Source organism: Alligator mississippiensis, chromosome 8 (genome assembly GCF_030867095.1).
Source record: "Alligator mississippiensis isolate rAllMis1 chromosome 8, rAllMis1, whole genome shotgun sequence".
Classification (NCBI taxonomy): Eukaryota; Metazoa; Chordata; order Crocodylia; family Alligatoridae; genus Alligator; species Alligator mississippiensis.
This window is the reverse complement of record NC_081831.1, coordinates 82,909,977-82,927,561: the sequence shown is the minus strand read 5'-3', so window position 1 is coordinate 82,927,561 and position 17,585 is coordinate 82,909,977. Positions and strand designations below refer to the sequence as shown.

At 58.9% G+C, this 17,585-nt stretch overlaps 1 protein-coding gene across 5 annotated transcripts in view; it reads right to left on the bottom strand.

Annotated features, from left to right (window-relative positions):
* DLG3 (discs large MAGUK scaffold protein 3) overlaps positions 1-15,082 on the bottom strand; it is a 115,757-nt gene extending 100,675 nt beyond the window's left edge. The window contains exons 1-4 of one of the 5 annotated variants that reach the window (XM_019492817.2): positions 14,997-15,082; positions 12,616-12,747; positions 3,399-3,547; positions 64-222 (exon numbers count right to left, since the gene is read on the bottom strand). In XM_019492817.2, coding sequence (XP_019348362.2) covers positions 64-222; positions 3,399-3,547; positions 12,616-12,747; positions 14,997-15,012 — 456 coding nt within the window. In that variant the 5' untranslated portion in view covers positions 15,013-15,082. Of the gene's footprint in view, positions 1-63; positions 223-3,398; positions 3,548-12,615; positions 12,748-13,121; positions 14,688-14,996 lie in introns of those variants that run through there. The other 4 variants (XM_019492816.2, XM_019492815.2, XM_059732936.1 and 1 more) reach the window with 4 other exon arrangements.
* Positions 15,083-17,585: the final 2,503 nt, after the last annotated feature.

Sequence of the window (17,585 nt, the reverse complement as noted above, 5' to 3'; positions counted from 1 at the left end):
GCCGCCCCCCGCACAGCTGCATGCAGCTCCGAGCGAAAGGGCAAAGCCCTCCCGGAGCCTCACCTGGGGCAGGGTGCTGTGGGCATGCATCACCAGGCTGGAAACGCTGACGGGCAGCTCCGTGCTGCTGGCGGTCACTCTCACCAGCTGCGGCTGCTGCCCTGGCGTGCCGTCTCCCTGCGCCCCCTTGGACCGTCTCTGCTCCGCGCCCAGGAGCGGCTCCTGCAACGAAACACAGACGAGGGGATGACAGGTCCAGTAACAGCAAACGGGACACAATGAGGACAAAACGAGGTGGCTTGACCCAGACACCACGGCGGGCGGTGAAGGAGACGCGCAGGCAGGAGGAAAGCATCTCTCTGGAGTCAACGGGCCAGCAGGTCGCAGGACCCTCGCATTGACAGGGAGGTGGGCGACCCCGGGGCTCCTAGACCACCGCGGAGGGTGGCACCCAGAAGGCAGATCGACCCCGGCGGTGGCAGTCATCCAACAGTGAGAACAGTGCTGGCCCTTGCAGATTGCTATCGCTATTGCGATGAAGCCTGCGAGACTGCAAGAGGACCCTTCCCTCCGACTGCCTTGTGGCTCCCAACGCCAGCAGCGAGGAGCGCCGTGTCCGTGCACCACGGCTCAGCCGCGTGCACACGCACCCGGGAATCCCACACTCCCACATGCCGCTCGCCAGGTGAAGGCTGGTGGCTGCCTCCAGCGTCTCCCTTTGATGTCACTGCACTGCCATAGCATAATGCCCACTTGCCCAAAGGCATCGTCCCCCGAGCGTCACAACCAGGCGCTAGGCATCTCCGGGACAGAGGCACTGGGGCCGGGTCCCGTTCAAGTAAGGGGGTTTGCAGAGAGTGGAGGCAACGAAGTCATCGGGGTCTCCACTTACTACCAGGCTACTCCCACCTTGAACGTGAAGGATTCATGCCAGGCAGGAAAACTCTCATCTGCCCCGAATGGGAGAAACCGCTGCACCGAGCAAGACAAAAAGCAGAGGCCTGCAGATAACTGTGCATCGGGGGAGAGTCTGCGCCGGCTCCAGCGACAGACCAGGATTGTCGGAGACTTGCTAATGCTCCCTCCTCGCACATCACCCGCCAGAGGAGTTTGCTCCTTACAAAGCCCCAGGCCTCCCTGAGCGAGCCCCACCGGGTCTGGCTGCCCTGGTCGTGTGCTGCGGACCCACGAGCTCGGCACGCAGCATCCGCCGGCCCAGACAGACAGCCGTGCGGAGAGCGGGGCAGGAGCACAACTTGCAGGGATGCAGGGTGCTGCCCGGGGAAGGAAGACGGCACAGTCTGTTCCCAGCAGCACGGAGACACATGGATGCTGGGGGCGGCAGGGAGAGCTCGCAGACAGGGAGGAGGAGCGGCGGAAGAGCCTGTCGACAAGGATGCTGGCCGTCTGGCTGCTCCCCCTCCCCGACCCGCAGACACTGACCCCAGGCGCAGGCCGACCAAACGGCCGGCCAGAGCCCAGCGCTCGGGGCAGGAGTGACGGCTAGTATTTTTCGCAGCCTCCAACAGGACCTCGGGTTGAAGCCCCATGATAACAAGCAGGCCCTTAGCCAAAAGGTCATCCTTCACCCTCCCCAGAGTTGCACAGAGACGTCCAGGCTGCAGAGACCCCCTGGACCCGGCCCGGGTGAAGGGCACCTACTAGGGAAGCAGGCTGAATAGCCCGACACGTCCTGCTGGGGTTACAACACTTCGCTCCTGGGGAAATGGGTCTGGCCAAGGAGCTGCTGCCGAGAGAGAGCTGTCCTGGCACCCCCTGGCGACCGGCCGCTGAACAGGGAAAACAGGAATTTGTCTCGGCGACAGACAAACGCACAAGACGGCTTGTTCTGCCTCGAGCACCACTCGCGCAGCAGGAAGGACGAACTTGTGCTCTCCCGGGGAGTCTCCGGATAACGGGGGTTACTTTGAGGGACCAGAGGGGTCCTGCAAAGTGCATCCTCCTAATCTGCTGCTGCTCGGTCCTGCTTTCCCTGCACCTGACCGCTTCATACGCCCAGGTGCATTGCTTGGGGCCCCACAGACCTTTTGACTCTTCCATGTGGGCATCTGCTTGCTGCTAATGAGGCAGCTGTTATAAACACCCCCCCGCATGGCCACCTCCTCTGGCCCTGATATTATTGCTCTCCCACTTATTTCCACATAGATTTTTAAATGCCTTTATTGACTATTACATTTCCTGAGGGCTGTGTCCAGCTCGCTGCCTGGAGAGCAGGGCTGGCACCCTACACAGCGCACCGACTGTAAGCCTGGTGACTTCTAAAGATGCTCATAATGCAAAGACAATCTCCCTCCTCTACTCCCCGCACATACTTAACCTTCAAGGTCAAAGACTTTCTGTCAACATCTCAAAGTGCACGTGCAAATATATCTGTAGCCCCTTATTGTTGTTTATAACGGCACATTTTTTACTCCGGTGAGCTCCTGAAGCAACAGGCTCAAGTGCCAACAACATGCAGCTGATTCCCAGCTCCCTGCGGCCTCTGCCACGCACAGCCCCCAGCTAACCACGACCGCTGGGCAGCGCCAACCTCTTGAAGAGTTTGCAGTCACCGCACAGTCTCCTGTGGTGCAAAGTGCATGCCCACAATCAACCAACTCATTTCATTATACGAGAGGCTTCCAGATTCCTGGTCCAAGCTCATCTCTCACGTGGAAATGTCTGTGAGCAATGCTTTCTGTCCTCTCCAGTCAGCTAGGACACTGTCTCAGGCCATATGTTCGGGCCTCCGTTTATATCTCTGCTCATGCAATGGTCCGGTCATCAAACACACTGGGACACAGACTGTGCTCAACAACTCCACGATGGAGCTTTCTACCAGGAGCAGAAAAGCTCATCTGTGAAAAGCTCATCTGTGCAAGACACTTTGAGCAAGCTGGCCTGAGACGGCAGCAAGAACAAAGCCCAGCGCCTTCCCCTTGAAGGACAAAGCACGCTCCTTAGACCTGCCTTCCCTCAGGGAAGCCCCGGGCAGCATGGACATTTGAATACAAACCTACCTACAAGAAAACCTCCCCGTGCTCCCTAGTCTCAGCTTCAAAAAAAAGAAAATTGCCCCATACATACAATTAGTCTCCTGGCAAAGGGCAGAGAAAGGCAACAAGCCAATGTGACAGATATTAGTCGGGTTGCTTAATGCAATACTGCAAGATGCTCAGAGATTCGGTTATGGGGACAGTCTGAGAACCTGAAATGAGTTTGGGAATAGGGGTGTCACCAACAACTACTCCGGTGCTGCGGGTGGAAATACTTCTTTGCCAGCACAGGTGTGGGAACAGAGGTTTTTCCAGCGGTCACTTGTTTCTATGCAGATGGTGTAGGATCAGGTAGGAAGAGCGTGGGCGTTTATGCAGCATAGCACAGCAGGAGACTCTTACCTCTAGAGCATGCCTGGGACTTCCCGGGCTACCGGCTGGACCCGTCTCTTCTTCACCATGCTGCTGTTTCGAGGGACTGGGGGCTGGATCCCGGACCCCGCGCTGCACGCGTGCCGACAGCAACATGAACTCGTAGAACTCCTGGATGTCTGCAAAACAGCACGAGACACATTTGCGGAGCTGCAAACTCGAACCAAACGACTGAGCGGGCTCTGCCCAGCGAAGCAAAGGCAGGCCTCTATCTTCTTTTTGTTCCCTTCCGCTTCAATGGGGTTGAGACTGGCCACGGATTAAATTGTCTGGATACCTTCCAGGTACTGGTGTCTTTAGGGCGCATGGCCCGTAGCCTGGCTGTCCTCTGCTATAGGCAACTGACCCGCGTGGGGCTACATGGCATCCGAGGCATGAGGTGCAATGCTCCACGCGCCAGGTAGGACCTACGGCTGAGCCCTCAGGGGGTCCCATAAACGCCCGGACCTTCTGGTGCGGGACAGACGATCACTTTACTGAGACCAGAAGAAACAGGGGAGTTGCCGCTACCCTGGGCACGACGACTGCCACTTACACCCAGTCCAACCAGCCCGGTGACCACGTGTGCTGCTGCCCTGTAAACAGCAGGCAGCAAGCCGCTTTCCTGCTCAGCGATCTTGAAGCCCAGCTGGCTGCCGGGCTGCTCCTCCAGCCCGCTCCCCTCTGACCACCGGACACCGACCCCTTATCCTATCCCTTCGGCAACGCCACAGAGTGGAAATCCCTCTGGCTCGCTCTTCTGCTGGCTGACACGGCCCTGCACGGGCCGGACCCTTTCCCTCCACCCCAGCCAGTGAATCCAACATTGGCAGAACTGGCTGCCCAACTCATGGGAGAGGAGACGGGGGGAGAGAGATGAAGAAGTACAAGACAGCGCCTTTGGAGAACTGGGCCGTCCGGGGAGGAAGCTTCCCAGACCGGTGCATAGAGAGCGTTTGGGGCGTCGGGGTGAGGACGTAGCTCGGCCAGCGCGCGAGGACCGACCAAGAGGTAGATGAGCAGCTGTGGCGCCCACATTGGCCTGACCAACTTCGAGGCCAGCAGCAGTTTTTGCCTCTCATTACTTCTGAAGCCTTCTTCCACACAAGTGCCCAGCGCTTCACAGCTGCACCCTAGCCCTAACCCTAGCCTGACCCCTGCAACAGCCTCTGCACGAGAGGCAGGAACTGCCCAAAGGCAGGGTTTTCCTCCAGGCTCTGCGTCTGGCACCAAGCACCGCGCCGATTCCTGTCCAAAATAAGGGATGACTCATTCGGAGGAGGCAGCTTCGCTTTCTCCTCCAAGCGTACCAAAGTCCAACCTACACGGAAGAGATGCGCCCTGCGACACACCTCACAGTTGCGAGCAAGCCAGCTACGAGCTCATTTAATTGAAACTAATATTTGACGCCTAGCCCAATCTGGATTCAGGCCAGGAAGTGAAACGGCTTTCCTGATACCGAGAGATGACCTGCCCAGAGACAGCAGACATCCACTCCCCTTCTCCCGGCTCTCTCTAGCGTGCGGCGCTGCTGACCGGTGCACCCAGGTCCCCAGGTCACCCCCATGTATGCCACCAGTGCACCCAGTGCCAGCGGCACCCCGTTAGCAGCCCCAGCTGAAACCGACCCCAAGCAAGACGGGGTGATGCCGGTGGGCAGAAGAAAACACTATGTGGAGCCCCCAGCCAGATTTCAGCCTCCGTTGGCTGAAAGCACACATGGCAATTCATCAATTCAGTCTGCAATTTAGGAATATTCTTGGAGTCCTTCCTGAGGCTACACTTACACATGAGTAATGCTTCTGTCCTCTCCAGCTGGCAAGGAGACTTTGCTATCCTGGTGGGTGATGATCTGCCCTCACTTATTCGTGCCTCTGTCAGCACGAGGTTGGACCACGCCGGCTGCGAGTGTGACACCCCTGGGCACGAAGCCGTCCGCACTTAGGAAACAACTATTAGCACCGAACACGGCCGTGAATCTCCTCGGCAGCTTGGGCTACCCTGAGCATATGAAGTCTTCCCTCCACCACGTATGCCGGCTTCCCACGCAATTTCAAACCAAGTTCATGATTGCAGTCCTTATCTGCAAGGCTCGCCATGGCCCGGTCCCACAGCATCTAAAAGCAACCTGCAGCTCTGGACTGGAGAGGATGGTGCTCCTCTGGTTGGATGCACCAGCCGGGATAAGGGCAAAGCTCATCGGTGAAGGAGGTGGACCATCCCCAGGGATAAATCCAAGGCTGTGAGAAAAGACACCCCCCTCGCCCCAGATAAAGGACCACCACCAACCTCATAATCCTTTGCTCTCCAGTGCAAGGGGCATTTCTCTTTCTTTGCCTTCTCTAGCACGAATGCACAGAACCTGTATATTAAAAAGCCCACCTCTAAAACCTACTCAAAGCACAATGCCACATGCACACCTCCCCATTTCGGGAGAGGAGAGACCAAACACGCGAGGGAGGTGCAGTCGCATCACTTTGTGCAAAGCTGGGGACGCCGGGGAGCGCGCGGCAAGAGCCTGCGCCGAGCGGACCAGACACACTGACCTGCTTTCGCTGTGCCACCATATGGCCGCACAAACAACTTGGGAAGCTGCTGCGTAGGGAAGTTCCTGAAATAGGCTCTTCTATACCAAAGCCCCAGGATTATCTCCCCGCGAAGGGAAGTTAACGGCAGTCCTCCCCCCATGGTCTCCCGCGCACCCCTTAGTATCGGGGCACGTTGGGAAGGGGACAGGGAGCGGCTGTGATATTTTGTCCTTCAGCTCTTGCGGGCTGTTGAACAGCTCACTGGCAGCGATGGGAAAGCTGCCATAAATTCAAGCAGCCTCAAGAGCTGCTTTGCTTATGCTGGGAACCATGCCAGGCTCCAGAGCAGCCCCGAATCCAAGAGGCACCATGGCCTCTCCTAAACCCAATGCCCCGTTGTGAGTCGCTCCTCGTGCACCACGGCTCCTGAGGATTGCAGCTCTGAATCTGGCCCGAGGTGACCGGAGGGAAAAGCAGGGCAGCTAGCAATGCAGGGTGCAGGGGGAAACCTGGGGTGCATCTTTCATGGACCTCGGGAGAGCCACACACGTACCCTAAAAGTGCCCAGGAAGCCGCCAATAACCCAAGAAGCCATTAGACCAGACATGAGATCACAGTAACTAATCACTATTAAGCAGCACAAACAGGACTTTGTTTCAGTGCGAAAACATCCTTCCCTCTGTTATAAAAAGTCATTGTGTAACAGTGTAGCACTAGCTCCTAATTATCCAGATTATTCTCAGCTACCGCTGGCATGCACTAAACTTTATGAAAAGAAAAATCGGATTAAAAAAAAAAAAAGCCTTTCTCTCAGTCTGTCACCAGACAAACCATCTGTGGAGTTAAGTGACCGAGCTGCGGGAGGGCTCCTGGACGCCGCAGGACCCACCCCGGCACGTTACCGCTCACGTTCCCTCGGCGTCCGCAAGGCAGGTCCCAAAGCAGAGGAAGGGCCCCCCAAGCAGTGGGGCTGCGCTCGTGTCGCCTGGGCCCGCAGAGGTCATTGCAGGACTGGAGTCGGACCTTAGACACGATGCCATGGACAGGCAGGAAACAATAAGGAGAGCGGAGGCAGCGAAGGACAAGGCTTACGGCAATGCCCGCACTGTTTCAGGGCAGGGGCAGTCACAGTTTAATTAAAGCAAATTACAGATATGCTCCCTTCATTCGTTTCTTAGAGACGTCAGGAACTGTACACAAGTTTCTCACGTACTTTTTTTACCAACACGGAATTATTATAGAAAACAAGTCTTTGGGAAGAGGACATTGTAAATGCATGACTGAGCACTGAAATCAGGAAATACCAAAGGTAATTTTGTATGCTCAGCATAAGGGGCCAAATTCAGTCCAGGCACATTGGTGTAAACCCAGGGTAACTCCCTGCTGGGTTTAGTATGCAAGTAAGAGTTACTCGAGATTGAAACTGGGTGACGGGGATGAGAATCTGTCTGCAGCGTTTCCTTCTGGAGGAGACGCATCATCTTTAAACATTTATTGAAGTTGGACCGGTGCCTGGAGGCCAAGGAGGTTGAACCATCTTGTGCCAACCATTGTACAAACCCTATACAAAGTGACAGTCCATGCCCCAAAGACCATACATTTTTTTGTTCCATGATTACAGCCTTGTTCAAATAACAGACTACATTTTTTCTATTCCCTCCAATTACACAGGCATAGCACTTTGTGCGATAATTATGAATCCCTGCATGTAGTACCAACACTGAGCTCATGATTATACTAGGCCAGTTGGGGATGCTGGTACTCCCTGTCCCCGTCTGCTGCCTCCCATCCCACACACGGCCATTTCAGAGGCAGGAGCGCTTTAAGGGTTGTTTTAAATGTTTCAGAGCCCTCTGATCACCGGCATTAGGCACTAGCGACCAGCCTGCGTTGCAAGACAGGCTCCGTCCCCACAGGCAGCTACCACTGCCGAGTTCAGGCAGGAGCCTGTGCCCCATTTCTGTGGCATAAGAACATTTTTGGAGGATAGAAAGGTCCCCTCCAGGGTGGCACCCCACAGCCCTACCGTCTCTCTAGTGCCCTGGGTGCCACCATGCTTGGACGTCTGGGGGATGCATTTGTTGGGGATAGGAGCGGGGTGCTTTGCTGAGCTGCCGACATCCATCCATCCATCCATCCATCCATCCATCCATCCATCCATCCATCCACGTCCCCGCTGCTCCTGCGAACCTCTGGCTGCCGCTTGGCAGCGACAGTCCGCAGGCGCGTGCCCCAGACACACGAAGGGGAGGCCTCGTCCTTCCTGTCTCTGCCCACTCCTCGGGGCAGGGCACCTGTCCGGGCATGGGTTCCCACCACCTCAGCCTCCCCCCCACTTTGATTTTCCAGCCTTCCCAAAAGACACGGCAGCCCCTTTCAGCCCACAGCGTGTCTTCTGGGAGTGAGACGGATCGTCTCGCAGAGGAAGCCACGTCCTCCCTGCCCCGTGACGGCTCTCCCAGCCCGGCTGGCCTCTGACCGAGGCTCCCCCAGCTCTTTCCTTGTGCGCACAACCAGCGACTGGCGTGTCCCCCCGTCTCTGCCCCTTCTCCGCCCTCCGGCCCCTGCATTTGTTCTCCTCTCTGCTCCGTCACCCACGCCTCCCCCCAGCCTTGCCTTACTCCACTTGTGACAGCTCCACCACGCTCCCCCTCACTCGCTCTTTCACTTTTCCTCCCACACTTCCTCTCCCTCCCTTCCCAAGCAGCGTGAGCACATGCGAGAAGGAAAGGGCAGGAGAAGGGGGGACGGGGAAGGGAGCCCTGGCAACACTGGAGGCTGGCCGAGCGGGGAGCGCCTCCCCCGCAGCGCCCGCGGGCAGCGCTGCCGTGCATGGTGCTCAGCAGCGGGGGAAGGCAGGCAAGACATGCCACACGCAGCGTGGGGGCCTCTGGGAAGCAGCCCGTTGGATCAGCACGCCCAGGCCAGGTCCGGCAGCACGCGTGTAGGATTGTGCGTCTGGAGCAACACGCCTGGAGGTACAGCCCCAGAGCCTGCCGCGCGCATACCCTGTGCCAGGAGGTCGGTGCGTCTGGCACGCGCGCCCGTTGCCTACGGGAGACGGCATTGCACACCCAGCCTGGGCCAGGCCGCCCAAGGAGAGCCTCGTGTCTCGGTCGGTCTGTGCTTAGCGTGGGAGCTACGGCTCAGGCAGAGACACCAGGACTTTGCAGGGCTCAGAAGAGGGGCTACAGCAGGGCACGGATGCTCAGTGATGCAAAATAACCTACTCCAACACGGACAGCAGGACGCTCACACTAAGTGGGACGCAGAGATGTGTTTGTTTGAAGCCCTGCCTTCAGATCCGGGGCACAGAGCGCTGCTGCTTCGCCCGCGACACGGCTGTCTTCTGCGCCCGGCCCGGAGAGACACACACGTGCATGCACACACAGCCAATGAGTGGCACACGTATGTCACACAGCAGTGATACCGGGTGTCAGGATACTTGCATTCACTTCCCTGATAGTGTTATAACAAGCACAATGTAGCAGTGCCCTTGTCCAGGCCCTGCAAATGATTCATGCTTGTGCCTCATGGATAGAAAAGCACGGGGGTTTTCGGACTCGAGGCACCCCTCACTGAACTCAAGGCACCCCTCGATACCACTTGCAAATGGACTGGCACCCGATGCCCAAAACGACTGTGTGTATTACAGTGCTTATCTCCTTGCAGAGGGGCCCGGCAGTGGGCAGGGGCAAACATGCTCATCTCTCAGCACCCTTCAAAGCATCTGGCGGCACCCCAGCTCTACAGCATCGCGCAGCACGAGGGCTGGGAGGCACCTCAGGGGGTCACATCCAGTCCAGCCCCCCGCTCACACCAGGACCAGCCCCAGCTGCATCGTCCCAGCCGAGGCTGTGTTGAGCCGGGCCGTAAAAACCTCCAAGCGGCACCCTGGTCGAGCATCACCGTGCCAGCACCGGGGCTGAAGCAGAGCCCTTACCACTGCAGCAGCGAGTGGGTGAAATAGCAGGACAGGCGGTCTGGGTGCCAGGGAGCCATATGGGAGCACCGTGTTAGGGTGCATAACACAGCTCCTGCTTCACCGTGCTCCTCCCGAAAGGCTGGGGGCTGCAGCTGAGCACCGAGAAGCTCCCAGGCACCTTACCCCGAAACCAGGGGCTGCGAGCTCGCCTCCAGCACGCGAGCTGGGCGTGCTAACGGTGGTCAGGGGAAGCTGGAGGCTGTCACTTTTTGCCTCATCGTGAGAGACCGCCTGCAGCAAGGGCCAAAATCGCATTTGTTGCCAAGACTGGCCACGCTGTTTTCACGAGTCCTGGGGTCCTGCGGCGCCCGATCCCTCCGCGGCCAGCGTCACGCGAAACCACCAACTCGGCCTGGCAAAGCCTCCGGCGATGTAAGAGAAAGGCAGGAGGCAAGAGCCAGCAAATCCTGTTTCCCCTGCTCACGGCCAAAGAATTTCCTTTGTGTCGGGGCCCAGCATTCGTGCATTCCCGAGCAGCAGCAGCAGCCTCGGTCCAGAAATAACTCCCGCCTCGCACAGCATCTCCACGCCAAGCACGGCTCGCTCCCATGGCAGGCAGCCCGCACCCCAACCGTCCCCCTCGCCATCCCCAGGACACACGGCCCTGCCGGCCCCGGGCACGGGGCACGGAGGGCTATGTGCTGGCAGGCTCGGGCCGACCGAGGAGGGCAGGACCAAGTGGGCCCTGCACGCTAGCGGGTGCATGAGTTTTGGACCCGGCTCATGCCTCTTGGTGTCTGCGAGGCACAAGCAGGGACCTGGAGGAAGCAGCCACAGTGTGCTGCGGCAAGGAGAGCTCTGCCGCCTGCGACCGAGCGTGCGGTGGGCAGGCAGCGGGCCCAGCCAAGCAGGGAGCTAACGGATGAATGACGACAGCCCCACAGATTTAACTGCATAGATGGGGTGGGGCTGACCCTGCCTCAGGCAGGGGTTGGGTTAGACGTGGTCTCCGAAGGTCCCTGCCAGCCCTGCTCCCTGAGCGCCAGGCAGGAGAAACCCCAGCCCACCAGAGACGTGGCAAGTGAAAAGTGAAAAGCAACGCTCCCGGAGCGTCACTGTGACGGGGGTGTTTTGGAAGAGGGGAAAGCCCAGGTTGTGCCAGATGCGAGGAGTGCTGTACGCCTCTCGTGGGAATAGGAGGAGCCGGAGCAAAGAGCAACGAATGCAAATCTCTAGCACGTAAACAATGCTGGGGAAAGCCCTGCCCCACAGGACAAACAGCACATCCTGGTCTGACCCGGTGAAGAAAGCTCCCAGGCAATGAATGGAGAACTCTGCCTGCACTTGGTAATTCCAAGAAATGACACAAAGCTACACAGCGACGCAAGTGTCCTTTCACTTGCAAGATGGGCTGGCTCCAAAGTTTATTTCTTGAGCATGCATTTCCCCCTCAGCACTTGGTATTACTTGCAGATGCTTCATGGTCTAAGTGCCCAATAGACAGAGCTGTACTGAAAGGTGTTTCCCCAGCCATATGTATGTGAAATGTTATGTCCCACAGGAAACAAACAGGAGAAATTACTTCCTGAGGGATGATAAGAGTGGACAGGCACAACAGCCAGAATGAGCAGGCTTTGTGCAGAGAGTCCGGGATGAGGCTTTGCACAGTACACTAGTGCTAAGATGCCCTTTGAATGGCCAGCACAGTGTCCAGCTGAAACATGGCACCACGAGGCATCATCGGGTTTGCACAGTGCTGCACAGAACTTCAAGAAGTCTTAATATGCACTGAATTTGGCACTCAAGAGGATAAAAATCCTCCTTAAAAAACACTATGGTAAAAACTGGAGGGCTGAGGCATCCGTCCAAACACAGAATCTGGACAGGAGAGAGTTCTGCAGAAGAGAAGACCGAGGGGGATTCGACAGCTGCCTTCAGCTCCCTGCCGGGGGGCTGCAAAGAGTACGGAGCTGGACTGGTCTCAGTGGGGGCAGATGGCAGGACAAGGAGCTATGGGCTCAAGCTGCAGCAAGGGAAGTTGAGGTTGGATATTAGGAAAAACTTCCTCATGAGGAGGGTAGCAAAGTGGAGCAGGTTACCCAGAGAGATGGTGCGGTCTCCACCCTTGGAGGTTTTTAATGCCTGGCTAGACAAAGCCTTGGCTGGGATGATGCAGTTGGGGCTGGTCCTGCTTGGAGCAGGGGGTTGGACTGGATGTGACCTCCTGAGGTCCCTGCCACCCTCCTTGTCTGTGATTCTGGGGATCGTGGTCCATGGGGCCTCTTAGCAACTGACCTTCACTGCCTTTCAGCCGGACAGACTTGCACGGTTGACTCCACCTCTGGAACGAAGCTTTGACCTCTCACATGCTTTGACCTGTACGTGCACCACTGTACTCACAAATGGGTTGGGGGGTTTGAACTAGGCTCCCAGCTCCAACTTCTCCCCCGGGGCCTTCTTAGGGCAACGAGCTGCTCTCAGCAGCCCTCCCATGGCAGCCCAGGACTTTGCAGACAAAGGTGGAATCACAGGATCACTCCTGCCCCGCCGGGGCAGATACTGGAAAAGCCTTGACATGTGCCCTGCTGTAGGTTACTTAGCCCACATTTCACTGAGGAGTCTGCCTCACACCAGGAGATCAGAGCCCACGCCCCCAGCATCCTTCCCCCAGACCCGGTGCACGGCTGCTCTGGGCAAAGCCAGGAGAGGCTGCCCAGCAGCGGGCTGCAAGGTGCACATGCTGCACGGTGCTTACCTAACAGGGCCTGGAAGAGCTCGCTTCGGAAGATGTGCGAGACCTTCCCGATGGAGGTCTTCAGCTGCTGCTCATCTGGAGACTTCAGAGTGCTTTGGTATCTGGTCAGGATTTCCACGGCCCGCCGGGTGTCTAGGGAGGCAAGACAGGAGAAGCACAGTTTAATCTCTAACGCTAGAAAAACAGCAGCCAGGGATGGTCTAGGTAGGCGTCTTCGGCCTGCGTGCAGGAGGCGAGCGAGATGCCTCCGGGGTCCTCGTCAACCCGACGCTGCTATGAGCCCACGCACACGAGACAATTAGACTCTGCCCCGCTCACAGCTGGAGTGGCTCTTCCACCCCTCCGTCCACGTCCCTGCTGTCACTGGGCTCCCAGCCACAGCCACATTTTGCCTTGCAGCGAGATCTGGAAGTCACAGCCAGGCACCGGCTACAGAAAGCGAGATTCGGTTTCTTCAGATTCCTTTTGAACCTGACGGCAAGAGCTCAAGGGACATGCCCACTTACCCCCAAAACCTCCAGCATTATACTGCAGGCTCCACCCACGGTACAGAGCCACCCCAGAGCTGCACCAGCACCTCCGACCTGCGGGCTGCGGCTGCCCCTGGAAGCAGAGGAGGGGGAATCCGTGTGAACCGCCCTCGGACAAATGGTGTCCCCACGGGACCCACGACCTGCATCCCAAGCTGGTCTTCATTAGCCAGGAGCGCAGCCTGGGGCAAGAGCTGCTTTCTGGGGCAGCTGGGAGAGGCCAGGGCAGGGACGTGGAAGGAGAGGCCCGGGCTGGAAGAGCAGGACTGCACTGGGAGGAAGGGGTGCAGCAAAGCGGTGGTTGTGGGGGAGGCCAGGGTGGGGGTCCCAGCACTGAACGGAGACTCGTCCAGCCTGGGGAGCTTGACCCTTCTCTGGGCTCGTCCCCGGCATGGCACCGTTAGCCCTGATGCAGCCTGTCCTGGCTGCAAAGGGCATCTCAGACAGGAGGAGCGGTTCTCACAGACCTTGAGCCCCGGGTCCCTATCAGGGAACGTTTCCCTTTGTTAGGAGGCCTCCGTAAAACAAAGAGTGCCTGTGTGAGAGGGGGAGGGGACGTGTCCAGGGAGCGGCAGGGGCTCCTCGCCTGACCTAGGAGCGAATGCAGAAGAGACGGCCTGGCCCCGGGAGCCTGGCCGCAGCCCGGCCAGGGGGCTGGGCCCAGCAGAGCCCAGACACGACCGGCTGCCTGCAGGCCGTGCTCCCCCCTCGCGGCTGCTTCGCCTTCTCCAGCGAAAAAGGTGGTCTACCAACCGCACCGGGGCATCGTGCACGGCCCAGAGGGGGAAAGGGAAGCTGGCGAGGCATGAATAATCCCTAGCACAAACAGAGACACTTGGAGCCTGCCTCTGAGCCTGCACAGCCAGGGCTTGCCCTGACCCAGGCACAGCCTGGGGCTCCCTGGCATGCCGGAGGGATTCATGAGCTTCTGCAAATCCCAGCTGAGGGCCAGCGGTGGATGCTAACCCCCTCTGCTCACGGAGCAGACGTGGCCCGGGCTGGGGCCGGGCAAGCTGCTGTGCTGCCCCCCAGCCCCGAAGGGACTTCCGTCTGCAGCCGGTCCACTTCTCGGCCCGCCAGCTCAGCCCAGCGAGAGGGGAGACCCCTGCTCACCAACAACCAGGCTGAGAACTGCAACTTCGGGGCACGCACGCAGGGTGCTGCCGCCCCACACGCCCGAGCCCTGCACCTGCCTGGGAGTGCACACCTCCCGCATCAGACCCCCTGGAGATGAGCGAGGGGCGCCTCCGCCTCGGCCCCAGGAGGCTCGTCTGGCCTGGAAGGACCAGCTGCGGGGCGAGGCGGGCGAGCGGTGCCCCGGGCCGGAGGCAGGAGGGTGGGCAGCTCTCCCATTTCACCCCTGCTCTGGAGCAGGGAAGCCAGGGACGGGAGCCCAGGGGCCCACGCTCGTGGGAGAGCTCACGGCATGCCCCTGTCCACCCGCCCTGGGCTGGCGCCAGCACGGGGGGCTCAGCCTGCACCCCTGGCCTCTGCGCACCGAGGCGGCGTCGGCGCCGAGAGGCAGGGTGCTGGGCACCAACCCTGCGCAGACGGAGACGCCTGGCCGGCCGGCTGGTCGGGGCACCCCGGACAGGAGCACCTCCTCCACGCCCCACTTTGAGAGTCTGGCCCGGACTTTGCCGGGAGGGGCCGGGCCGGGCACGGGGCGCGGGGGCCGGCGGGGACGGGGTGGCACGATGCCCCGGGTGCAAGCCGCGGGCACACCCCGCTCCGGGCCGGGCCGGGCCGGGGCTTGCCCCGCAGCGCCGTCCGCAGCCCGGCCCGGCACACTTGTTGCGCAGCGCTTCCCTCCCTTCCTTCCCTCCCTCCCTTCCTAACTCCCTTCCTTACCTCTCCTGCTAATCATCGCTCCTCCGGCCGGCGGCCGGGCGGGCAGCGCTCCCAGCCCCGCGCCGCCGCCGCCGCCGCCGCCTCCCCTGCCCTCCCTCCCCTCCCCTCCCCTCCCCTTCCCTTCTCCGCTCGCCCAGCCCAGCCCAGCCCCGCCGGCCGCACCCGGCCTCCGGCTCGGGCAGCCGCAAGGGCCCGGGCTCGCAGCCTCCTGCAAGAGCCAGGCGGGCGGGGAGCCCGCTGGCCAGCTGTGCAGAGCGGCGTGGACACCCCGGGGACCTGGCAGCGCGAGTGGCTGCGGGGTTGAGTCTGCAGAAGAGAAGACCGAGGGGATTGAATAGCAGCCGTCACCTCCCTGCAGGGGGGCTGCTAAGAGGACGGAGCTGGGCTGGTCTCAGTGGGAGCAGATAGCAGGACAAGGAGCAATGGGCTCAGGCTGCAGCAAGGGGAGTTGAGGTTGGATATTAGGGAAAACTTTCTCACGAGGAGGGTGGTGAAGCACTGGAGCAGGCTCCCCAGAGAGGTGGTGCAGTCTCCGTCCTTGCAGGTTTTTGAGACTGGACTACACGAAGCCGTGGCTGGGGTGATGTAGTTGGGGCTGGTCCTGCTTTGTGGGGGGGAAGGGCTCGGGTGGGCCTCCTGAGGTCCCCTCCCTCTCACCTAGGATCCTCCGCTTTGACTTGAAGGACTATCCGGCTAATGAAACCATTTATTTTCACTACTTTTACCCAGTTTGTTGTGTTTTTTTAAAACTTAATAGATCAGCTAGGGGTGAGTGCACATCCTGAGCAAGCTGCATTCATTTTTGCTTTAGTGTAAAACTGAACAGCACAGCCCTCAGCTCCTCGCAGCGCAGTACAGCCGCCCGTTTCTTTGTACCCAGGGAGCGATGCGTGTTGGGCTCTAGGCGATGCTGAGTGGGAGATGAGGGTTTCAGCCACGCTGCAAGGGTCAGGGTCTCCGACCGCAAAGGCTCCAAGTGCCTAGGAAGAGGCCTCTTGCTCCATCCCCAGTTTGCTCTCGTTTCCATCCAGGGCAGAGCACCCCTGCCAGTCTGCAAGGGCCGAGACGGGGGAAGAAAGGCTCGGGTGCAGCAAAGTCAAGTCACCCCGAGAGAAGGCAGTGTAGATCCATCCCTGGAAGCAGATCCAAGAGCAAAACAGCTGCCAAACCCTAGGCTGAAGGAGACTACTTAGAGGTACAAGGACCCTGCTACCTGTTCAAATAAAAGCTGGATGGAAACCAGCTCTGGAGTTGTGACATGTTCAAGCACTAATCTTATAGCAGGTTGGTTCTTTTTACAGCTAGAGAGTTGTTTTATTGGGTGATTGTTACTTTGCACATGCAGCCAGCCTAAATTTATTGTGAGATTAACCAGATCATTGTGAGATAAGTACTTTGCACTTATGGTAGGTCTAAATTTATTGTGCAACTGCCCATTAAATCACATATATGCAAGGTGTAGCAGGAGCTGAAGAGGTGCAGGACACGAAGAAGGGCTGGTGCTCTTCCTCTCCCACGTGTGTCACAGGAGGGACCACACGAGAGACGATCGTGCCCGCTGCCGGGGCCAGGCCACAGCCCTAGCTGCACCTCAGGCCACGGACAGCTTGCAAGCAAAAGCAGGAAGAGCTCGGGGCACCAGGAATCTGCTCCAGGGACAAGCCAGTTCACAAGCTCACGGCACGTGCAATACGTGCACCTTCGCCCCACTGCCACGTTCACCTCTACGTGCTTGGGAGGGCTCCTGTTCGCCCACACTGGAGCTTTTAGACCTTGGCTACTGCAGCTGTTCAGCAAAGGTTATGGGAACATTACTGCCAGGAGAGTTTCACTTTCCCTTCTTTTGTTAGGAAAGGGAGAGGTTTTCCTAGAAGTACCTCCTCCTTGCCCCAGAGGCAAGGGCTCCTTGAGGTCCCAATCCTGTAAAACTGAGGGCTTGAAACAAGGGAAGATGTTTAACCCTGAGTCATCTCCATGAGTAGCCTGGCTCCAGTTTTCTCACCCTCGGCACCAGCGAGCCAGGACATTTTAACGTTAGTCATCCTTCCTTCTCCGCGCCACGAGGTGGCAGTGACAGAGCACGTTGCACAGCACCGGCCGGCGACTTGGACTTCATCCAGTCCTTGCTCACACAATCCAGGTCTCTTTTGAAAGTGGTTTCCAAGGGTAGGAAACAAGCTCCGGCCCAGCACAGACCCATAGTGCAGAGAGCCGGCAGCCCCCATCCAGGTCTCTGCCCGCATGCCCAGGTGTGGATGCAGCTAGAGCCCAGCCATGAGTGCAAGCACGTGCGTGCCAGCCCCGCTGTACAAACCCTGCTGGGCTAGGCTGCCCCAGAGCCCTTTCACACTGAGTCAGTAACCTCTTCCCCCTCAAGACAGGCTTTCAGACCCTCTCCAAGCACGCTGCAAGGCAGGGAGGCTATGTGAGCCAGCTGACAGGCAGGAGAATGAGCAGGAGGCCGGACCGGAGGCCCAGTAACTCTGTGCCAAGGCAGGGATCTCCCACTGCAGTTACTCTACTTTTCCTCCCCTGTCCTCTGCGTAGTGCCTGTCCTTCCCCAGCAAGCAGACAAAAGCCAGCGCCTGA